Source organism: Mercenaria mercenaria, chromosome 3 (genome assembly GCF_021730395.1).
Source record: "Mercenaria mercenaria strain notata chromosome 3, MADL_Memer_1, whole genome shotgun sequence".
In the NCBI taxonomy this organism is placed as follows: domain Eukaryota; kingdom Metazoa; phylum Mollusca; class Bivalvia; order Venerida; family Veneridae; genus Mercenaria; species Mercenaria mercenaria.
In genome coordinates, this window is record NC_069363.1 from 65,662,829 (window position 1) to 65,689,215 (window position 26,387).

The window sequence follows — 26,387 nt, forward strand, 5'->3', positions numbered from 1 at the left end:
TGTATCCAGTTTCATACTATCTGACCCAATACAACTTGGACGTCATCTATGCAGCGGCCAGTTTGTCTTAACAATGATGATTAATTAACTAAAGCCTTCAAGCAAAACTTTATAAATGAACGAAAGGAAAGTGCTTAAGAAATTGTATTTGCACCAATCTAATATAAAATGCATTGTATCCTGCCTGTGCAATGCAATGCCTGAAGTGTCGCAGAATAAAACACCGTCTGTTTGACACAGAATTAAATGAATTTGATTGATACTAGTGTATAAGTTGCAAATAAGACATATTGAACTGTTGTAGTCTAAAAATGACAATGTTAAAATAACATAGTGTTTTTAAGTAATAAGATTACCATTTACACTGGCAGTGTAAGTTATATTTATACAGTATAAGGCAAAGTCAATTTTTGCGGTAGCCGTAAAGTACATGTATAAATTGATATAAGTATTTCTATATACAGATTGGATAGTTACGCATGATATTATAAAGTATTGTATAAATGGCTACTTAAATTGCATGTACAGATGTAACTTTTTGTCGTTAGTACTGCTGGAATGTGTAACTAAAATTAATTGTTTATACTCCAGATGGACCACAAATATATAAATTCAAATCACTATTTCAGCCTTTAGTGCCAAACCAGTAAGTGTTATCTACAATGTTATTACTCCTTGTATAAATACTCGGTCCATGGCACTTTGTTGTATATTTTACATTTAATTCATCTAAGTCTTATGCTAGCATTTTCTGAGAAAAGAGGGTCATGATGACTCTGTATCGTTCACCTGTTAAAGTTGTCCTAGGAATCATCAAGATAAACATTTTAACCAAGTTTCATGAAGATGTAGACATTAAAATTGCACATTTTGTCAAATTTCTTTTTTTACATTCAACATATTAGAACTACATTCCATATATCTGTTTATTATTAGAAAGGTAAAAACAGGTGTATACAACACCGAAGCAAGCATTTATACTTTGTTAATTGTCGCAAACTGTATGGATCGATCGATCACATTTTATGCATGGTTTTAGATGGGTGGGGTAATTTTCAAACCCCTACATTTTCTCGGTTTTGACAAAATTGTATAAAAGGTATATAAATAATTTACTTTCCAAATGAATAGTCAGCAAGTAAAGGTTTCGTCGCCTTTTACTGTTTTGAAGTTGTAAGGGTTGTGGGGTGGAGGGGGGTATACTGGTTTTAGGCTGTCTGTCAGTCCGTCTGTCTGTAGACACAATCTTGTACGCATCATCTCTCCTCATCCCAGTGACAAAATTTAATGAAACTTCACACAATTGACTAGTAACATCAGCAGTTGTGCATTATGCATGTTAGGTTCTTTCAGAAAAAAAATGCAGAGTTACGGGACTTTGTTTTTTGTTACTATATTATATACATAGAGTCTGCATATGCAATCCTGTCTAAATCTCCTGAACCCATTCACAAAATTTAATGAAACTTCACACAAGTGATCAGTAGTAATTCTAGTTGTGCATATAAATGTTCTGTATAGTTATGGGACTTTGCTTTTCATTTATGTACTATCAGTCTGTATAATGCAATTCTTTTAGCGCCTAATCTCCTGAACCCTTACACACAATTTATTGAAACTTCACACAAGAGATCATTATCAACTCTAGTTGTGCATGGTGCATGGTGCATGGTGCATGTTACATTCTTTTAGAAATACATATTCTGCAGAGTTATGTGACATTGTCTTTTGTAACTATACTATATACATAGAGTCTGCATATGCAATCTTGTGCGCGCCTAAACTCCCGAACCATTCAAATAATTTAATGAAGCCTCACACAAGCCGTCAGTAACAACCTTACTTGTGCATGGTGCATGTTATAGGTTCTTTCAGAAAAATATTCTGCAGAGTTATGGGACTTTGATTTTTGTTACTATACTATATACATGAGTCTATATACACACAGTCCACATAATTATGCAATCTTTGTACAGTGTCAGTGCGTGTGGAGGGTAGTTTCATCACCTTCAGTGATAGCTTAAGTTAGTGTTGCTTGTATTTATCAAATGGTAAATAACAGGCTGTTTGTTCTAATTATCGGTCGTGAAGTACATACATTTTTAAGGTTAAATATTCTTATTTTATTCTCTGGTATTTAAGGTGTCAAATTTTATAATAAAATGTACATAAAATGAGTACATTTTGCATATTTCAATTTCACTTATTTAAAGAAAATCAGTTGAGTAGCCTTGATCATGATAGTATGACGTAATGACTTGAAGGTGCGTATACATGCTTCCTCTGAGCTAGCTTAAAGTGGGGTTGTCATTTTAGCAGGGGCCTCAGAAAAACTGAAATAGTGAAAAAACGGTATGGATGGCACATGTATTTGAGCTTATTTTCAGATTTTACAGTGTTACCGGAGTATGGAACAGTGTATCAGTTGTGGCTATCATTTGCAGGGAATTTTCTACAGCGATTTGAAAATTGGCAAATTTAGCTTTATTCGTCATCAGTTTCCGCGACCGGGAGAGCACAAAATTCAGGTCTTGTAAACAGAAAACTAGATATTAGAGATGTATTGCAGATGGTTTGTAACGATAGACATACAGTGATGTTAATGTTGCAATATCTTTATTTCAGATGTGTGATTACAGACTTTTGTGTGAGGTTTTGAAAGTTGGGTAGGCGACTATAGGCCGAGAAGCACAGAAAACTGTTAACTGCCTCCTTTTAAGAGCAAATCTTGAAAAATTGTAAGTTCTTCCATGTGCATTTATTATATGTCTTAGAGGTTTTTCAGTATGATTTGTGAAGGAATATGAGTTTTAAAGTTAATTTTGAATCAAAATGAGAGTTTTTAAGAGCAATAACAAAGATAACCGCGATTCAGTTATGAATGTCAGTTTTATAGTGTTTTCCGAGCCGATAGAATGAAAGATTTGTCTGTTATAGCATCGTTTGGCTTAAACAGATGCTTACTGTGACATTAAAGTCGTCAAATAAGGCAATTAAATGCTAATTCATTGATTTCTATTAATTCAGTAAGCGTTTTAACAGCAAAAATAGTGGCTCGGACTGTGGAGCAGACCTCAGGGGTACTTTCAGCACTATGTCCTCTGAATCAGTATTTCATCGTCCGTTTCAGTTTAGAATTTTTGTACATATTGCTTATAACACTGACGCTAGTCACAGCACAAAAAGTTTAGAAAATAGATATTATTTATTCTGAAACAGATAGATTTTGATAGATTTGTCTCAAAAACAACGTTTTTCTCATATTTCATCACTCGCGAAAAGTGATCATTATCAAATTGACGTGGTCTGATGCAGTCAGTTCTATAGTTTGAAAGTCATGTACATCATAGCTAAACATCACAGTGCAGATTATTATCTTCAAATAGCCACCTTTTAGTGTCTTGAGAGAGACAAAATAGCATGTAGGGGTATTTTGTGAAACATTAAGACGATGACATATGGTGCTCATGCATGTGTTTGTAGCTTCCTGGAGCAGGTCCAGCAAAGTACCAGTGACTTAGAATTGCCATAAAATTCAGCCAGTTTGGCAGCTGAACATATCTAGATACTAAAAACATGACTGAGACCTCATTTTCATATGCAATGGGCCTTTAATGAAACTATAATATTACTAGTAAATTTCGGTACGCGTTCCTGGTAGAATTTTTGCATGCATGATCTATTCCAGTTGTCAAAATTTTCAACAGCATATGCTGGATATGCATGAAATTGGGTTTCTTTTGGTCTGAATTGATTAAATTAGAAAATAAACAGCAAATGTCATACTATTGGGATCATTTTTGTCTCCCTTAAGGAGGCAGTAAACAGTTTTTAGCTGTTAGTGTCGAATTGGCCAGGGTCAAATTTACAAATAAGAGGCACCTTACGGATTGAAGTGGATACTTGAAGTTTAAAATAATAATAATTGCTAGAATTAAAGTTTCAGAGGCTAGAATTGAGTTTCACTTATTTAAAGAAAATCAGTTGAGTAGCCTTGATCTTGATAGTATGACGTAATGACTTGCAGGTGCGTATACATGCTTCCTCTGAGCTAGCTTAAAGTGGGGTTGTCATTTTAGCAGGGGCCTCAGGAAAACTGAAATAGTGAAAAAACGGTATGGATGGCACATATATTTGAGCTTATTTTCAGATTTTACAGTGTTACCGGAGTATGGAACAGTGTAGCAGTTGTAGCTATCATTTGCAGGGAATTTTCTACAGCGATTTGAAAATTGGCAAATTTAGCTTTTTCGTCATCAGTTTCCGCGACCGGGAGAGCACAAAATTCAGGTCTTGTAAACAGAAAACTAGATATTAGAGATGTATTGCAGATGGTTTGTAACGATAGACATACAGTGATGTTAATGTTGCAATATCTTTATTTCAGGTGTGTGATTACAGACTTTTGTGTGAGGTTTTGAAAGTTGGGTAGGCGACTCTAGGCCGAGAAGCACAGAAAACTGTTTACTGCCTCCTAAGCCTTATGTATAAAAGCAATGTTAAAATATACATATCTGAAATGCTTTTATAAACGTGGTGTCATGTTATGTTAGTGAAAAAAAAACGTTTTTTAATCTTAAAAGACTGCAAATATACAATGTTATCTCCCCTTGATATACTCAAATTTCGCAAGAGCATTTGTTTTGCAGGCCCGATTTTTCTAATCCATAAGACATTGTTCTTTCATAATATGTATAGAAACTGACTTTAGCATAACCGGACAGGTAAATCCATTTTTTTTTTCATGCCTTGGCTCCCCGGCTATAATTTCATGTAGTATATTTTCTCTATATGAATTCATTTATTTAAGAGAAAAAGTTGCAAATATACATTCTAAAAAATTATAGCCCGCTTAGCTCAATAGTGAGTATAGATCTATTGATTTTGGGCTCCAAGTGTGATGTCCGGTTAAGCCGTATGCTCTTCCTGAATATCAGACAGTGTGTCTGAAATCATTTAACTTCCGTCTATGACAAATGATTCATATGGAGAAGTTGACAGTTACTTGCGGAGAACAAGGTAGTACTGGTGCTAAATACAGAAGTCCTGGTTAAAACAGCACTAAATCCAAAACAAACAAAAAATATATAAGAAAATATAAAGCTAAATGTATTATACACAGATAAAAATGTGATAACTGACTTGTATCTCGTAACTGGACATAACTAATTTTCTGTTACGAGCAACTGTAAATGTAACACAGAGCTGTCTCCTTAGCGACATGACTATCTCCATCACGACAGATCTGTCTTTCACAATAAAAAGTGAATATTTCTACTTGCAAACCATTTTTGGTACAAATTCTTTTTCCAAATACATTGTATACCTTAAAACTATCTCAGCCCTACTCGGTTTGCTTCTTGATATCAGTTAAATGCAAGTCATCTACAGTAAAAATGCTTTCATGACGAAACAGCCCAGTTCACCGTTAAATCAGTTTACTGGTAAAAATCGCCACGACCATAAATCAAGAATGAATTAGCGAACTTTAAGTTCTCTGTAAAGTTAAATCAAATCTACATCGCCTACCGTTCCTCAATTTTTGATATTCAATACAACTTGTAAAATACAAAAAATATGATAACTCTCGTCTTTGTTGATGTTCTTTTATCGCGACATGTACTAGCTTGGAAGTTGCGACCTAGCGATTTACCGTATACCTCTGAAAGAGGTAGCCCTGTTGTTTAACCAGGCGTGTAGTGTACGTTCTTTAATTCACATTACTGGCTTCCTTGGCTTAAAATACAATGCGCATGATTAGTGTAATATAAACATAACTCACGTGCATTACGAACTCGTCAAAGGATATGACACACTCCTTTGGTGGTATTCTAACACCAATCAATTCGGCCCATATATCATCTCGGGGACTGATCGGACTGATTGGTCGCGGCCTCCTCGTCGTCGTCGTCGACGGCTTCATTGTACTTGTAAAAGGAAAGGGAAAAACCGTCGGTCTTATAGGCTTGTAGTACTTGCTGCTATTCCGGTTTCTGACATGACTCCTTCCTCTGTGACCAAGGCAGCATGAAAACATGACCAACAGGATAAACACTGTGAGCCTCCTGCAGCAGAAAGTCAAGTGATAAAACTGACGTTATCGAATTGTAAAAGTTGAAAACTTTGCTGCGAGAGCGGGTCAGTAAGTATCCGGCCTCTGCTACTTAACAACAAAGTATTTTGGTAATTATGGCTTCAATGCGCAGAGATTGTTTATCAGAAACATTTTACGACATAATTTATAAATATTAATCAGTTATCTTTGAAATACGGTCACTTGTATACACGTACCACCTTCCAAATTTTTTGCCTTAAAAATTCTGCTTAAACATATAACAGAAAATTTAAAAATACAAAATGAGACATAGAAATATATCCTTTCAACATAATTGTACTAAATTGCATGATTCAGTATTTTATTCAAGAAATAATAAGTTCCCAAACGTGGTTTATCGTAGCATAACCCGAGTTTTGAGTTCTTATGCGTAAGAATATATCACGAAGGCCGTAGGCCTGAGTGATATAATGCTTCGCATAAGAACGAAAAACTCAGGTTATTCTACGATAAATCACACTTGGGAACTAATTATTTCCATTCTAACCAGAGTTTTAAGTTCTTATGCGTAAGAATATATCACGAAGGCCGTAGGCCTGAGTGATATAATGTTTCGCATAAGAACGAAAAACTCAGGTTATTCTACGATAAATCACACTTGGGAACTAATTATTTCGATTCTAACACGACATACTAGTATCAACAGTGTTAGAAAAAAGTGGTAACTACTTTTTACGACCGTACTACGCACATGGATCTGATGACGTCATTGCACGCGAGTGGTTTATTGCAGAATAACCCGAGATGGATTTTGCTCTGCATGTATTTAGGTTATTTGCTGGTCGTGTTAGAATAAGGTTTGAATCAATGTGGGGAATATGAAAATCCAATGTTCGCCATTTTCGGGATTACGCCGTCTATCTTTTGATGCAATTATCTTCCAGCAAAATGATTTAAAGTTGTGAAGATACCTGCTGTATATTGCCAAAGGATTGTGTTGAAGTGTCATAAAAATAATTTTCATATCTGACTCACATACATGTATATTTTATACAACGTCCAAAGCTGCATGAGCTTGAATGATATACTCGGGACATTCATGATTTTAGAATACCATTATGCTTTAGAAGGCGTACAATGCACCAACACATACTTTTAAATAGGTAGGATGTTGACACGTATTATTTCCTTGACGGAGTGCAGCATTTAAGTGGGACCTTTCCCTTTTAAATTCTCGAAAAGAAAATTTATTCCTTCATACAATAGTCTCAAGAAAAGACTCCTTCAAATATAAGTATGCATAAAGAAGCTGAAATCAGACCAGAAGTGGTCTGGGCAGTATATATATTGACCCGTCCTCGTATGTTAAACAATTTAAAAACTAAAACTGTGTCCATAAGACACGGATGCTCCCATGTATCAAAATAGCAAAGTTTTAATCAAGAAAGGGCAATAGTTCTAGAAAAAAAAGCCACAGAAAAAAGTTCATTATTTATGTCATCTTCCCATCGAAGTTCTTCATCTGTGAAACTTTTTAAAATATACTTTAAATAGTGTTTGAGGAGTTGGAGTTGAAGCATCTAAGGCTAGTAGTATGGAAGAAGTTGGGGGCATAAAAATAGCATACACGCTTTCTCGAAATTAAGGCTCTACTGACACACATTAACATATATTTTACTAAATAAAATTATATTCACATAGTCATCAAGGTCTATACTTTTATGATTTGTTCCACAAGCAAAATTACAGCAAGAGGTATCAGTTTAGCTGATATGTGCTCCCCTGATACATTCTGGACAAAGAAACAAAGAACGATATCAATGAATGAATAACCAAACATAATCATACGGCTGATGCATTAACCATGTATCTGTACATAAAGCTTCAAGTTGTTTCTACTTTCAAATTTATTATTCTAGGAAAGTTTTGAAAAGTGTTTCTCAGCGGAGTGTTACAAGTACTTTATTTACACTGTCCTGTCTAACTTGTTGAAAAATGGGTACGTACGAGATGGACATGCGCAAAACGCATTCAAACCCCAAATGACCATTATACAGATATAAAATGACAGTTCAAAGGCGTCGCCCCTATTTTCTTCTTCTTCTTCTCCGTCTTCTTCTTCCTCTCCATCACCATCCTCTTCTTCTTCTTTCATATACAGAACAGCAATCCAGTAAGGAATGTATTTTGTCCATGGTGATATTTTACCTGCTTTTCGTCCGCTTCATGTTATATTTTATTTATAATCTCCTGTATGCTGGAAGTGTTACTTTTTTTTATTCGCGCACCATTCCTCTCTCCTTCAAGTCTATTAGGAGTTATGTTAGCTAGTCATCACATACCGGTTGGAGCTCCAAACTAATGATTTTGCCCCACTGTTTCGTTTGATGTTTGTCCTACTAGTCTATTTCTTTTACTCTGTGTGTATGCGTGCGTGTGTGCGTGCAAGCAAGCTTGTTAGTCATGAGCGCGCTCACGATTACATTGCTGTGGTTTGTGGCAAGCAGACTAAGTTTTTCGACCGTGGCTTTCGCTATTGAAAAGTCAACCATTCTTTTCCCCTTCCTCCAACATCCTACCTCATTTTCTACCACACCGTTATTTAAACGAATGCTGTCTTTTTGTTCATTACATTAACAAGATGAAATACTGACTTCGGAAATATGGACGAAATACAATAATTTGATTTTATCCCGTTATGTTATACTCATATAAATGCGGCGGCACGTTGTATTATAAAACTATTTTACCATTACTTGTTAATATTATATATAACCCGAAATGTAAGATCACTTTCACTTGTATGACCATTTTTATATATATATATTTTAATGATATTGATGATATGGTTGTTAATTGTCAATGAAACAAAATTACGACCTTTTTTCTGTACAGTAAAATGCAAAGAAAAACATAACATACACAACAGGTAACGACGTCTGTAAACTAACAACAGATTAATTTAAACAACAGATATTTGATCATGACTTGATTTCTACCTGACTTTGGAAATATGGACAAAAATTACTTAACGATGTATGAGAGACAAACAAAAAAAATTATGAAATGTAATTTGCATCCACTGCCAAACAAGAGTAGCAGCAATTGTTTTTTGCCTTTTTTTTACAAATAACACTTATGATAAAGCTAATTTTCTATTGATATATTGAGCCTTTTACTATGATAAAAAGTGAAAATTTACAAATATTCTTACATTTTCTGTCTACTTTTCTGTCCACCTCAAATACCAGTAAACGATGTAGGATCTTACACATTCTTTTAAATATTACACAATTTCATGCCAGCGCATTTCCTTGAAGCTCAAGGCAAACAATATTTTTAGATTAGCCATTAAATCACCACAATTTTCCGCCTAATGTGACTACACGTAGCTTGAAAATACATGATATAATACATATTTATGAAAAAAAAAATCACTGGCGATATTAGTTTAATTTCCACAAACTACGATTGGATGTGTCGCCCCCTATGTTGTTATATTTTGTTGCTTTTTGAACAATGGCTTTCGTTCAGGATTTCTGAAAAGTCTAATTCTGCCTAAGCCGGTGTAACTTGGGTAAGAGCGGCGTTGCACATTGCATTACCTCTCGTAAATAAACTTGGTAAAACCAATCTAAAATCACTTCCCTTGAACTTGAATGATTAAGAGTTTGTTTGTTTGTTTGTTTTGGGTTTAACGCCGTTTTTCAACAGTATTTCAGTCATGTAACGGCGGGAAGTTAACCTAACCAGTGTTCCTGGGTTCTGTACCAGTACAAACCTGTTCTCCGCAAGTAACTGCCAACTTCCCCACATGAATTATCAGAGGTGGAGGATTAAGAGTAAGTACAATATAAAGAGGTACAGTAAGGATGTGGATTGAACCTATGGAACGGTCTTCCGGTGGTGATTTGTCAAGCGTTAGTTTAGTGTGTTTGTCATATAAGTCACATACATTTCTAGTGTTTATCGTCTATTTCGAAGAGAACGTCAAATTACTTTTTCTCTGTTTATGTCAATTTATTATTACTCCGAAATGAGCTTAAAGGAAGTGTATGCCTGTTTCTAATTGAGAGTTCAATCAAAATCAGTCTACCAAACCAAGTTACCTATAGGATAATAGTCATTCGTAGAGAATATCACATTGCCACATTTCAAATGATGCATGAAAGCTTTTGTAAAGTCCTCAATTATCCGAACCAGGTGTGCTCACTATTTATTCAGAAAGTTAAATCTCAAAGGTATCCGCTCCTGATACCGGACATGCTAGATGAAAAACATGTGATATTTTCCAAAAACCAAACGATAAAAATTGCGTGTTTGCTGAATAAAGCAAATGCTGAGGAAAATAAGGCTTACAATTTGACTGAACAGCTCAGTAAGGACAAGACTGCCTGCCAGTTTCATGTACAAGAAAGTTCTATCCGACCCGGGATCATGTAACACTGGGTAGGTTAATTGACCACTGTTGAAACAGCTTAATAAACACTGCAATGTAACCGAAACAGTTTGCACATTTTAACCCCCGTTCTAAATTGTGGACAATCAGTGAAAAGTAAGTGCCTTACATTTGTATTCGTAGCTTGCCTAGTTCGACCAGGACATATCTAAATTACCTACATTGGGCATTTGCAATACATGTAAACCTTCATGCAAATCATATAGGCTGCCCTTAACATTTCAGTCCGAGAAACTGCTCAGACCATATCGACTAACATCTTTATATACAGCCGATTGATAATTTATCAAAACCGCCGCAAATTTTCTCCGTCGTGAGAATATTGCGGTCAGAGGCACTATGTCCATCATTAGTCCTCCACCTCTGATTCATGTGGGGGAGTTGGCAGTTACTTGCGGAGAACAGGTTTGTACTGGTACAGAATCCAGGAACACTGGTTAGGTTAACTGCCCGCCGTTACATGACTGAAATACTTTGAAAAACGGCGTTAAACCCAAAACAAACAAACAAACAAACACATTTCCTAGAATAAACGATAGATGGTATTCAAGTTTGAAACTTCAATTCTTCTATGGATAACTTCGACCTATGCACTTCTTTATAAATTTTATTATACATTTTCCATTTAACAGTGAAGTCAGTCATCTAGCGAATGCAGAGCAGTATAGTTTAATTTTGAAGCTTATAAATTCAATTTATAGACTTGTCTGTCTGTTATGGGGTTCAGTATGGTTTGCTATACAGTCAATACCTATATTATAACTATACTGAGAATGGTGAAGTGGTTACGCGATGGCCTGTTTCATAGGGGGCTGGGGTTCAATACTCCAACTACGCTAATGGGTTTTTTTCTTATTGTTGTTGTTCTTTGTTTTATTTTTTTTTGTCAGAAACAGTAGTGAGGTGTAGTGTAATTATATTTATTTCAAGATTTTAATCTTATTTTGCAACTATAAGTTCTGCCGTTATTTTCGCGTACAAGTAAATTTCATTTCATTGCAAAATAAAATTTATAATACTTATCTATATATAGTTCAGATAGATGCAATATTTTACTAGTGAAATATATATTGATCTTACATGTAATGCAGACCAATATTCCTGTTTAATTCAGATGTATACAATTGTTTAAACCAAATGGAACCAATTCTGTCCACTCTACACAACAGAATTGAGATAATTGCTAAAAAATTAAACTAAAATCAGAAAATGATATTTAAAATGTCAAAACCAGCAAGTACAATATTTTTTATCTTTCCGATCCAACATGATTTTTTAAGAGGAAGACCCCATGTGCTCCTCGGATCAACTACCGAAATTCCGTACGTCTATTCATTACAAATTGCAAGCAAATATCTTACTTTAATGTACAAATAGACTTCCCGGAACATATTAAGGTTTGTATTTTGAAATACTGACTTCAACATTTATATACGTGTTGCTGCCGAATAAAATACATGACATTTTTTTTTCTAAATCAAGCGCACATAACTCAGCTACGAACAGCCTTATCTCGTAAATACTTTTTCTCTAGATGTATTACAAATGCCTATACATGTGAAATATGAAGAGTAAGGAAATGTTTCAACGAAGAAAACACATGATACGTTACTCATGAAACAAATCTGACCTTTTAATGAACTGCACGTTCTAAATATAAGAAATATGGCTTGTTTTGACAGTGATCACTTTATAGTGTATGACAGATTCCTTCCATAATACCCCAAAATTAATATCTTGTGGTTTTCGCAAACTTCGGAAAACTAAGATATTCTGTGAATATGTACTGTAGTAAAGTGACTTAAGTGTCTCTCGGTATTCTGTGAATATGTACTGTAGTAAAATGTTATATTTCGATCTTCCCAGATCGTTCAGGACGACTTCGTGTTATTGGTTCTCTTGAACATTTCGGCCTGGGTTGTTCCAATATTCCCGCTTTCATAGCTTTGGGTATTGTATAATCACCCCCTGGATATGGTGCCTGCATTTTTATTTTGTCAGTTTTGGCAGTTCCTGTGATGTGCAGGCTCTAAAACCTTAGACCCCCTTTCTAAATTCTAGTTTGTTTAGTTCTGCCCATTGTTTTCTCGTTTAGAGCAGACCCATTATTTTAACTGGGGACCATACGCCGCTTTTCACGGATGTACACGCTAGTGTATGATTGAAGGTTCCATGTGCACCGCCGTATGAACACATCTGCGGATATCTCTGAATTGTTTTGTACCCCCCGACAACAAAGTTGTAAGGGGGGTGGGTATACTGGTTTCAGGTTGTCTGTCTGTCTGTCTGTCAGTCTGTCCGTCCGTCCGTCCGTCCGTCCGTCTGTCTGTCCGTCTGTCCGTAGACACAATCATGTGCGCACCATCTCTCCTCATCCCCTTGACACAATTTAATGAAACTTCACTCAAATGATCAGTAACAACAGTAGTTGTGCATGGGGCATGTTAGGTTCTTTCAGAAAAAAAATGCAGAGTTACGGGACTTTGTTTTTTGTTACTATACTATATACATAGACACAATCTTGTGCGCACCATCTCTCCTCATCCCCTTGACACAATTTAATGAAACTTCACACAAGTGATCAGTAACAACAGTAGTTGTGCATGGGACATGTTAGGCTCTTTCAGAAAAAAAATATTGTAGAGTTACGGGACTTTGTTTTTTTGTTACTATACTATATACATAGACACAATATTGTGCGCACCATCTCTCCTCATCCCCTTGACACAATTTAATGAAACTTCACACAGTGATCAGTAACAACAGTAGTTGTGCAGGGGGCATGTTAGGTTCTTTCAACAACAAAAATTGCAGAGTTATAGGACTTTGTTTCTTGTTAACATACAGTCTGCATATGCAATCTTGTGCGCGCCTAATCTTCCGAACCCTTGCACACAATTTAATGAAACTTCACACGAGTGATCAGTACCAACCCTAGTTGTGCATGGTGTATGTTACGTTCTTTTAGATAAATATTCTGCATAGTTATGTGACTTTGTTTTTTTGTTACTATACTGTATACATACAGTCTATATACATACAGTCCACATAATCATGCAGTCTTATGTGCGTCAAATTGCAATGTACTGTGTCAGTGCATGCAGGGGGTACATTCATCACCTTTAGTGATAGTTCTAGTTTTTTTTGTATTTGTTGCATTTGTAAATGCTGAGTTCTGCTAAACCCGTGGCTAGAGGGCGTGGACGGTAGCATGCATTTCCACTACCGACCATGAACAGGCTCAATCAAACCGAGCCTGCAACATTTTCATTTTTGTCGTGTTTAGCGACCTGTGGAGTTTCCACATTTTCTATTATATATCTACTGCGATGTATGGTTATGTTTTTTTAATTATGCCCGTAAACTAACAAAACACATTTTTCATACTTGTTTTATTAAACATCGTAACAGGATCCCTTAAAAAGAATATTTAATATGCGCTAGAAGGAACCTTTTGGTAAGCTAAATCTTGTAAGTATGAATTTTGTGAGCATGCAGGTTGTAGATAACAAAATAAAGAGACATGAAGATACATGTTGCAAGTTGTAAGTTTTGAATGAACACATTTATGTGTTAACGACATGACGATATGTCGCTATTAAGTATTGGACATTTTGTCATATTGCAAATGAGCGATATGCGAATGAGTCAATGACACACAAGTCTAATGAGTTGGTAACAAAATAAATTATGTCGTTACGGACACTTTGTTACATTTGGGATGAGAGAATGGCACTATATAAGGTTGATGAACAATATGCATGGAAGTTGTTTAATGATTACAAATAGGCCAGTAACAAATGAGCAAATGAGACTGAGGTATGTTGACGAATGCAATGTTCTATTTCAAAGAAGCTGATGACAAATGAGCGAATGACATATACGTGTATAAATACCTCCTGTCTACAAAAAACTTTTGTGCTCCACCTATAAACGTCATTAGAGACAGTATCTACTGTAATATTCTGTTGAAATGTAACGGAACTTATTGCGAAACAGTTTATTAAGTTCAGCCAAGTATTCATTTCGCCCCAGTTCCGCTGTTTTCATTGGTTTAAGAATTATCAATTTTCAACTTTTATTGGTTTTTAAGTAGGTCAAAAGTTGGCTTAGACAGATACACCGAAAAAGATATTTGGTGTTTGTTGGCATTCACTGTATTTACTGTCTTACAAGTTCTTTCAAATATTATCTAATTTAACTTATTTCCTGTTGCCGTTGGCAGTTTACAATTAAATCAAATATTTCTTTATACCGAAATAACCATATTTCCATGTAAATGCACATAGATACAAAATACCGAACACACTTCCTTGAGGTTTTACGAACAAACGTTTGGGATCAGGACCTTCATTCCACAACCCTTGTCAACATAAGCCAACATCTGTCAGCATTTTAACACGAACTGAACAAAGGGGACGATCATAGAAATTTTTTGCTTTACATTTTCAGCCTGCTTTAAAATGCACCTATTACTGTCAATGCTGTTTATATTACAAGACAGACAAGTGTGAAATTTTGGAAAAAAACGTCAATTCAGTCTTTAACTTGGCACCTGTCTATTAATCAGTCTTTAACTTGGCACCTGTCTATTAATCCTTGGTATCAGTATACACCGGTCCTGACAACTGACACTTTCATAAATCAATCAATATTTCTTCTATAGAACATTTCTATGCGCATAGATACCTGCTTTATATATGCCATACGCTTTCAACTTTATTGAACCGGACAATAGCAACACGAGGACGTTGGTAACTGGCAATTTTACAGCATGCTGAAAATGTAATAAAATATGTCCTATGATCTCAGCCATGATCAGTTCGTGTTAAAATTATTAAAGATATTGACTAACAATGGGCATGGATGATGAATGGTGGATCCTAAAACCAAATGTTTGCGGTTAAATAAATGACTTTAAAACACCGTTAGGATGTCACTTCTTTGCAGTTGCAGTACTGGACTGCTTTTAATCGAGCTCGATACTGTATTTTCACTTAGAGTCCAGTATTTCAAATCGCACATTTACTCTTCTAGAGTGAGTAAGACGATTACTGGACTATTTTTATGCCCCCGAAGAGAGGCATATAGTTTTTGAACCGTCTGTCGGTCTGTCGGTCCGTCCGCAATTTTCGTGTCCGGTCCATATCTTTGTCATCGATGGATGGATTTTCAAATAACTTGGCATGAATGTGTACCACAGTAAGACGACGTGCAGTGCGCAAGACCCAGGTCCGTAGCTCAAAGGTCAAGGTCACACTTAGACGTTAAAGGATAGTGCATTGATGGGCGTGTCCGGTCCATATCTTTGTCATCGATGGATGGATTTTCAAATAACTTGGCATGAATGTGTACCACAGTAAGACGACGTGCAGTGCGCAAGACCCAGGTCCGTAGCTCAAAGGTCAAGGTCACACTTAGACGTTAAAGGATAGTGCATTGATGGGCGTGTCCGGTCCATATCTTTGTCATCGATGGATGGATTTTCAAATAACTTGGCATAAATGTGTACCACAGTAAGACGACGTGTCATGCGCAAGACCCAGGTTCGTAGCTCAAAGGTCAAGGTCACACTTAGATGTTAAAGGATAGTGCATTGATGGGCGTGTCCGGTCCATATCTTTGTCATCGATGGATGGATTTTCAAATAACTTGGCATGAATGTGTACCACAGTAAGACGACGTGTCACGCGCAAGACCCAGGTCCGTAGCTCAAAGGTCAAGGTCACACTTAGACGTTAAAGATCATTTTTCATGATAGTGCATTGATGGGCATGTCCGGTCCATATCTTTGTCAGTCATGCATGGATTTTAAAATAACTATGCATGAATGTGTGACACAGTAAGACGATGTGTCGCGCGCAAGACCCAGCTCCGTAGGTCAAAGGTCCTAAACTCTTAACATCGGCCATAACTATTCATTCAAAGTGCCATCGGGGGCATGTGTCATCCTACGGAGACAGCTCTTGTTAAAATTTGGATTGCACCAGGAAAAATGAATATGCATGAAAACGATTAGTGTTCACATTCATTTTACACATATAGTTCAATACTTTGCAATAATTGCATTCCGAATATGAAATTATTATTTCTAATTGAAAGAAGTCCAAAATTGAAAACGCAATAAAATGTACTACAAAAAGGTGATCAATATTAAAACAAAGTTTTGTGTGCCTAACAGCTACGGAAGTAATCGGTAAAATATATGATGGTGCGATTCTTTACATTGATCTACGTAGTCCAACTCTCTAAACTACACCCTACAGCAACAAGAAAGACATTATTAGAGAGGTCTATCAAGACAGACCTCTCCATAGTGATGGCTTTCAAACTAGGAGGATTTAGATTAATCTACTAATTTGATGGCGTTAGATTTCACTTTCTAGCGCAAATTACAATGAGCCGGTCTAAAATGGCCCAATGCGCTTGCGCACAAGTAAGTTTTGAAATCCTCTAAGACGAAAATAATTGTTCGTTTAAAATAAAGAAATATAGTGTAATACTATTGTTACAAATGTTGGAAACAGTTCAGTTATATTCAGTTATAATAAACAAAAAAAAAAAAAAAAAAAAAAAAAAAAAAAAAAAAATATATATATATATATATATATATATATATATATATATATATATATATATATATATATATATATATATATATATATTTACTATACTTTGTTCAAAGTATTCAAAGATATGCATATGAATTGAATCACGTTTAAATGTATTTCGTTCAATTAAATGAATTTATTGTTTAACTGGCGGGTTCGTTTGCCCCGTTCGGAAGATTTGCCGGAATAAGAAGAGTTCTTTCGAGCTTCGATAGTCGGAGATGTTAATCATGTGATCAAAACAAGGCGGCAATTCTACATATAAACTTTACAAACTAAGTAATAAACTAGAACAAATAAAATGTTTAAAATAGCGCATTAACAATAAAAAATCTCTGAAAAATACATTTAAAAAAAAAAGAATGATATATTCTTTCACTTCCGGCAGACGTCTGTTCGATTGGGATTTTCTTCTAAGCTTTTCTAAAGCTTTTCGGAAGCTTTGGCACAAACGAACGGGGCAGCTGACAAACAAGCCTGTCATGTGAGGTTCTCGCTAAAATGGTAATGCTAATTTGGCAGCTTTCACCAGAGCCAAGTTCAGTCTAAAATTATTGCCGCGGTATGCTTTAAAACATTTTTAAATGAAATTCAGTAACTAGGATATGCTTGGGCCTACAGTCCTCGGATTGGCGGAGGTTGATCATAACCTGATTTTGAGGTCATTAGGTCATGGTCACAGTGCCTATGGCCCCTAATAGATCACAGTGTCAGGCGTGCAACAGGGAAACTGTTTTTCGTCTGTAGCACAACCTATCATATAACAATTGTTATCTATGTCTCCGATTTAACTTTAAAAAGGGCAACACTGGACTTCTCCTAGGTTTCTTTTTTAAAAGAAGCCTACTTGTTAGGTTTCAAGTAGCAAAGCCACAGGAAAGATCATTTTTGCAACCTCTTTTTACAGGATCTAAAAGCACGTGTCCGCAAAAAATGAAACTGTTGTAATCTCTTTTTAAACCTATTCTTTATGTTGCATGCTATGTTTATATTTATACACAATTATTTTGAATAGGTGTAAGGTGGTGGATAAGAAAAAAGATACGTTTTCCAATTTAAAAGTATAATGTAATTGAATATTTTGTTTCTATGTTTTCAACAAATATCCTCACATCCTCATTGCAATACACCTTTTTCATTTAAAATAAATCAAGTACATACAGCAGATGAAAAAGTTTTTACGTGTCAAAATCTAGGACATGTCTTTTTTTAAAGTTCATGAGCGTATAATGCTCATAAACAAAGTATCTGTAATAGTTCTAAAACGTGTTATCTATCATAAAATGATAATAAACAAAAACCTGGATGCTATTTCTATCTTTGAGAATTATGAAACAAAAGTCACCTCTCTCTACAGCATACACAGTTTAATCAGCCAAGTGATGTATGTACTTTTATTAGCCTTGGGTAAAAGGCAACCAGGGAGGGCCAGTACCTTGAAGCATACCGGTCATACAGCCCCGTTATTCCCTTCTTACATAAATTTTAAAAGTAGTACTAGGGTATTATTGATAGCTGAAAATCAACTTTAAATATTTGTTTCATGTTTAACAACATTTTTTCAATAATATTAGTAGCAAAATACAGTAATAAATCAAAGCCTTGAGACGTCTGGGGGTTGCTTGTTTTGGTAGATTTTATTTTCTGCTTAGTGTGAAAACTGAAACAGAAAGAAGTATATGATTATCTTTTTCAATTTCTTCATTTGTACCAACCACTAAGTAAGAAAGATGATTGTTGAAGTTGCAAAATTTTAATGTGATCTCAAACATATATGATTTAGGATGTCGTGGCAAGGTCCCTTTTTTCGATGAAAATGATGATCCTGTTTCTGTTAATTAAGGATATATATATTTTCTAAAAAAAAATGTAATTAAATTCTATGCAAAATCATATTTACTCCATGGTTAATCTGAAGCAGATTCATTCATAAAACTTAGGAAACATGGTAAATGACTAGCACCATGTTTCTTAGAAATATCATACGATAAGTGATTTATAAAGTATGGTCTCAAACTATGTTCATTAATTTAAAAAAAAAAACACTAATTGTAAAACTTTCTTCAAAAAATGCCATATGTCTCAAACTCAATTTTTTTTTTCTATCTTGAGTTAGATTTGTTTCATGAAAACCTAGTGACTAAATATCAGGATGACCTCTTGCATGGAGAAATAACATATCAATGGCCGGCCAAATAACTCTTGATCACTATTTACCTATGGGTTATTTAATAGCCATAGGTGCCAGTCAACTCTCCCAGAGCATTTCTAACAATATTAAAATCAGTACTCTGCGAAACTCTCTAGAATAGACTGACATTTGTCACTATTACATAAAACCCGCAACCAAAACCCGTTGGTCATTCATCTTCTTACATGGTTCATTGTTTATATCAAAGTCCACATTTCGCAATTCCAAATTAACCCGATTTTAAATTATATATTTTGAAAAAGGGTAAAAAATATTTTAAAAAATAGAAATATAGCTGCACATGTACAACGTTATTTCCATCGCATTCATACACGTTTAGATTTATGCAAACACCTCCAAGTATTGTCAGGATATTTTTAGCATTAACCATAAGATATATATACTATTATGCCTTTTTAAAAGTGCAGATTCCATTGTTTGTAATTCAACATTGAACCTACAAGATAAAATACTATGCGTTTGTGACACGCCTTACATTCCGTAAAAATGGAAACTTTCCAAGTTAATTTCAAAACATAAATTATGGCATTCAAAATCAATCTGCATATAGGTGGTATCAGCAAAGGCAACCATGTTTTCCCCCTTAGATTGTTTTCACAGGTAACAAATTGTTTTGCAAGGCAGACTCTTTCAAACTAAAAATGTTCCAATGAAAAAACTCTTGAACTATATATGATTTCACTGTTTCCATGGCAACCGTTCATCTTTTGGAAATGACAACAATACAGATGTTAATCAATGATATTTTGGTCAGGTTTTGTGATAAAGCTATAAACTAGAAATGTGTCCATGGGACACAGATCCCCCCCCCCCACCACTACATGGCAAACGACACCTGCACATGCTTACCAACATTCCTGTAAACTTTGGTGACTCTAGGTCAAATACTTTTGGAGCTACGCGTGACACGACATTAAAATGACCAATTTTTAACTAAGTCAGGGGCCATAACTCCTACACGACTGAATGAATCCGGACGCGCAACCCCATGGTGCACAACTACACATGCTGACCAACATTCCTGTAAACTTTGGTGACTCTAGGTCAAATATTCTTGGAGCTACGCGCGACACAACATTAAAATGAACAATTTTTTACTAAGTCAGGGATCATAACTCCTACTTGACTGAATGAATCCGGACTCGAAACCCAAGGTGCACAATACACATGCTGACCAACATTCCTGTAAACTTTGGTGTATCTATGTCAAATGCTTTTGGAGCTACGCGCGACACAACACTAAAATGACCAATTTTTACAAAGTCAGGGACCATAACTACTACACGACTGAATAAATCCGGACGCAAAACTCCAGGTGCACACATGCTGACCAACATTCCTGTACAGTTTTGTGACTCTACGTCAAATACTTTTAGAGCTAGGCGCGACTCGACATTCTCGGAAGGACGGACGGACGGACAAGGGCAAATCTATATCCACCCGCCCGCCCCCTCAACCCCCTCCCCGCCCCCCCACCAAAGTGGGGACATAAAAGTTATATCAAAATAGAGCTGAGACAATGGCCTTTTATGAGCAGTATTTTTAATTTTATGAATTAATTTGCATATTCAATAATATTGTCAATATAACAAAATGACGAAATTTTGTTAAAATTAATATTTTCTAAGGTTTAAATTATTTTAAATGTACTAAACAATTTTGGTCTGGTCTTAAATTGTCTCAGTGTTTTCTAAAATAGTAATGTGTTGCTATCGTGGTATTTTTTCTCCAAGCTAGATATGTTTGTATAAAATGAACCAGTGCTACGACCAACGTCTCAGGAAACAAGATATATATAAAACTGAATAAGATTACATAATACAGTGCAACCTCTGTAGAGCAACACCCTAAAAAAATATTCTAGACACATAATTTATATCAGTTGTCTAAATATTCCCTCGCCATGCAATGCTCAATATAAGCAGTATTTTTTTTTGCTTTTTACATCAGTATTTAACAGGGTATTTACTTCATACAAGTAAGATAAGTACACACAAACATGTATCATATTTCCAGCTTCTCATTTAAGACTTCTATGAAGTGTGGTCCTGTCAGGTGGTGAGATGATTATTTGTTCGTATGTGTACGTAAGGCAACGTTTCATATTTGATCGCAAGGTATTTTTTTCATAAATAAAGAACAAGTATGGAAGAAAGAAACACTGAAAGCAGCCCTTGTAAGCGCCGAAACTGCCAATCCCAGGTTATATCGACATTGATATACACCTTTGCGGAAACATAAACATACGACTCCGTTTTTCATGTTAACGTAAGTCTTCAGCACCATTCAGCAGGTAGATATACTACCATGATTACTTGTACCACCACCCTTTACGCAAAAACGAAACAACGGTTTCTTTTGGTTTATATAATGCAATAGCTAGATTCATTATGCTGTTCCATTTGCTATTTCTCTCATAAAGGCAAGGTAAAAATCGCATCTGTAGGGGACGCGAAGGCTTTGGTTTTGTCGTTGTTTTTTTTTAAATTTATTTATTTTAACAAAAACCCTATCGCAAGACAGTCCTGTCGAATAACAGCAGACTGTTTGAATTAGTTGTTCATGGGAGGAAATGGAAATTGTGACATTTCTCAAGCTTATATTCTAATGCATGGTGGGGAAAAAGTGTGAGGTTTTTCGGGCAATTAACTGGTTAAAGTTTTGCACTAGTGTTTTCGCCACTATCAATAAGATTCTATATACCTAGCAATCACAACAATCACCTTAGTTCCCTATTCATCTGTCTCCGCAACTACAATCCTAGATCTAGGAGTCGGCAGAGAAATTCCAGTGGTTGTCAGGCTTTGAACCTCCCTTTGAACATCCCTTGACACCGGTCGTAATAGTAATAAATTAGACTCTGTCGAAAGCAAAGCGTAAAGTTTCTACTACCGACATGCGTTTGTCATTCTTGGAAACATCTGTGAGCGATTTTAACTCCCATATGACTGCTGCTGGAGCTGGGTTTAAATTAGTGACGAGATAATTAGGGCATGCCCACAGTTCTTCAAAAATAACGCTCAAATGTTAGAAGGCTGGATGCAGAGTATGAGAAACTTAAATCTGTTTCCGATTTCTTAGATTTACTTAAGATAATGATAGATGAATCTATGCCTGTCTTTTCAAACCGCAGTTTATGATATTTGGATGATGGTCACACACCGGTAAATAGTATTCCCTATATATTCTATATAAAACAAACTTTTTTAAAGAGCTGCCAAACATAGATAGACCTATTTTAGAGAACAAATCCTTTCCTCATTTTAAAGAGTTATGAAAAAAAACTGTCATAAAATGAAAAGTTAAGTAGGGGTCATGTATTGTCTAAGAGAGAATTATCTTGTCACATTTGATTACTGTAAAATCACATCAAAATCACATTGTTGTGACTTGGAAGTTCACTTCACCAAATACAACCTCCTTTCCCATTTGTCCTACCAAAATGTCAAAAATACACCCACAATGAAATTTAAACAGAAACTAGATTTGAATTAGACCTGTGTGGCCATGCCAAGTGAAAAATTAGTTTTCAAAAACCTATCCCCCATTACGCTGAAATGGCTCCCACGCTGGTTCCTTTACTATAGTTAGGCCTTATACGCTTTATTAGCAAATATTTGAGTAACCGTCCTTAACAAAACAAATTCATAGGAACACATTGATTAAATGACCATTGTAAAATGCCTAATCGGAATTTATGTTCAGCCGTTACAAATCATCTGGAATCGAACCCGAGCCGCAATAAAACTTTCCTGCGCTTTTGATCAATGCACCACGATCGTTTAACATAAAGCTGTTTATCAAGGAAGGCGGTTTACCACCGGTACCCCGCTACAAACGCTTTTCAACTTTGAATGGAAAAGAAATAGTAAAAAGAAACAATTCTTATGTGCTTCTGTAACAAATAAGCTGTCAGTAATTAAGTTTCAAATAGTAGGGCAAGGGATGTAGGATAGTAAGATGGTGAATAGAAGGGTGGCGGTGGTAGGACAGTAGAATAGCAACAGTAGGATGGTAGGATAGCGATAGTACGACGAGAGGTTGATATACTGCTATCCTATTATCCTGTCATCCTACCATTCTACTATAACAAATTACATGTAGATTTATATGAATTTAAATTTACTTTTTCAATCCGCCAATTCCAACAAATAAACGTGCACTGTAGTAGGACCTGATCCGAAATTGTGTACATTCGTACATGTGGGTATTTATATGGCTACCTTTTTGTTTTCTCTATTGTTCTTTTAGCCACTTAAAATAGCCACATAAAAGCTTATGAAATGAGTGACATCAAAGAAAAAGAATATTTACCTATTGTTCCTTTAGCAACCAAGTATGCAAATGTGGGCTCGGACGGACGGTTGGACGGAATGACGGACGGAAAAGCGCATTCCTAGTGTCAAAAACTGGTTTTCAACCAGTAGGGGACTAATAAGAGAGTGTTCTAGCTCTTTTCAAGAGTTAGACTGGCTACAGAATTGTTTATTCCTGTAGATGACACTACTTTCCATATTGCGCTCAGATTTATTACGTGACTTTTTATTTTTAGGGTTATGTAAGTGTCAACGAATCCACGTCCGATTGTTATCACTGTTAAAGCTACTCGCCCACAGTTTGGGTGAATTTTTTCGAGATGTTGTTTCCACAAAGTTTGGCAGAGAATGTATATATGACACTGAAAATTGATAGTGGGTGAAAATAATACCGTGTTCACACTAGCAGATCTGTTTTATTTTTATCAGGCACTAATTGGCTATAATTGGTATTTGACATTTAAAACCTATCAAAATATAATCTAGTTTGCATCCACACTAGGCAAATAAATGTGGTTTAAATATATACATGCAATGTTGGAAGTTAACAAATATTTTGCAATAAGCAAAAAAGGTAACAAAGAAGGAGGCTAACAGAAACAATGTTTAAACTTCTGTGTTCATCTAAGAATTTCTGTTCATTCCATCTATAGTCCATTTTGAGCATCAGCATGACTCCATATCGCAATCTAATGTTTGTATTTCATCAACACTCCAATTACTTTTGCCAGCAATAGCATCAATAGTTTGATACAAAAGAGAAACACACGGTATTCTTCTGCTGAAAGGTAAGACCTGTGGATTTGGGATTGCAAAACCAGTTATAACTCACATTTGCGTTCACACTTGTAAAATAATGTAGTATTACTTTTTAATATGGTATTAAAACCACCTCCCGAGGTAGTTTTAGCGCTACATTACAGAAACCACTTGACCTTTACATAATTCACGGTTTAAACCACATATAGTGTGGACGCAAGTTAATATAGGATTAAAAATGTAGTCTGAACACGGTATTAAGTATCTAATGTGGAATTTCTGCATTATTTCAAAGGCGTTGCACCGCTTTACTACCTTCTGAACAATATATTTTTGTTATTTATAAGAATATCTTGCAAAAATCTGATGCTAATAAGTTTGTACCAGTTGTCACTTTTAGTGTTCTTACTTTTTTAGCTCAACTGCCACCGTCGTCCGTCCGTCCGTTCGCAATTTCTTGTGAACAAGATAGACACTACATTTTGCAATCAATTTCAATCAAACTTGCAAACAATTTGTATTGGCATAATATCTCGTTTCCTTTCGAAAACTGGCAAGATCCCGTCATGGGTTCAAAGGTTATGACCCCTTAAAGGGCCAAAATGTGCTATTTTGGACTTGTGATCACGATAGAGACCACATTTTGCAATCAACTTTGATCAAAATTGCACACAACTTGTATTGGTATAATATCTCAGTTCCTTTTGAAAACTGGCCAGTTCCCATTATGGGTTCTAGAGTTATGGCCCCTTAAAGAGCCAAAATGTGCTATTTTTGGCTTGTGAACACGAACTTGCACACAACTTGTGTTGACATAATATCTCTGTTCCTTTCGAAAACTGGCCAGATCTCATCATGAGTTTTAGAGTCATGGCCCCTTAAAGAGCCAAACTTTGCTATTTTTGGATTGTGAACATCAGAGAGACCACATTTTGCAATCAACTTTAATCAAACTTGCACACAATTTTACTGGCATAATATTTGGTGCCCTTTTGAAAACTGGCCAAATTCCATCATAGATATCAGAGTTATGGCCCCTTAAAGGACACAAATGTGCTGTTTTTGGCTTGTGAACACGACAGAGACCACATTTTGCAATCACCTTTGGTCTACCGATAGCGGAGTCGCGAGTTCGATCCTCGGGCGGAGCGTATTTTCTCCGTGACGATTTGATAAAAGACATTGTGTCTGAAGTCATTCGTCCTCCACCTCTGATAATTCTTGTGGGGAAGTTGTGGACACGATAGAAATCTGGCCAGATCCCATCATGGGTTCTAGAGTTATGGCTCCTTAAAGAGCCAAAATGTGCTATTTTTGGATTGTAAACACGATAGAGACCACATTTTGCAACCAACTTTAATCAAACTTGCACACAACTTGTACTGGCAAAAATCTGGGTTCCTTTCGAAATCTGGCCAGATCCTATCATGGGTTTTAGAGTTTTGGCACCTTAAAGGGCCAAAATGTGCTATTTTTGGACTATGAACAAAATAGAGACCACATTCTTCAATCAACTTAAATCAAACTTGCACACAACTTGTTATGGCATAATTTCTGGTTTCCTTTTGAAACCTGGCCAGATCCCTTAATGAGTTTTAGAGTTATGGTCCCTTAAAGGGCCAAACTTTGCTATTTTTGGCTTGTGAACACGATAGAAACCACATTTTGCAATCAACTTGAATCAAACTTGCACACAACTTGTATTGGCATAATATCTGAGTCCTCCCGCTTAGCTCAGTAGGGACAGCGTTGGTCTACAGATCGCGGAGTCGCGAGTTCGATCCTCGTGCGGGGCGTATGTTCTCCGTGACGATTTGATGAAAGACATTGTGTCTGAAATCATTTGTCCTCCACCTCTAAAAGGGACAAAATGTTCCATTTTTGCTTTTGCAGCCATATAGAGACTTCATTTATGGTTTTGATTTGATGCAAAATATCTTTAACAACATTAACTCTTGGATTCCATGATGAATCT

The 26,387-nt window shown here is 35.8% G+C and overlaps 1 protein-coding gene across 1 annotated transcript in view; it reads right to left on the reverse strand.

The window, feature by feature from the left end:
* Positions 1-9,326, reverse strand: part of LOC128556053 (uncharacterized) — a 28,004-nt gene extending 18,678 nt beyond the window's left edge. The window contains exons 1-2 of the mRNA XM_053539957.1: positions 9,270-9,326; positions 5,783-6,065 (exon numbers count right to left, since the gene is read on the reverse strand). Of these exons, the coding sequence (XP_053395932.1) occupies positions 5,783-6,065; positions 9,270-9,271 (285 nt within the window). The 5' untranslated portion in view covers positions 9,272-9,326. The remainder of the gene's footprint in view (positions 1-5,782; positions 6,066-9,269) is intronic.
* Between the last annotated feature and the right edge of the window lie 17,061 nt (positions 9,327-26,387).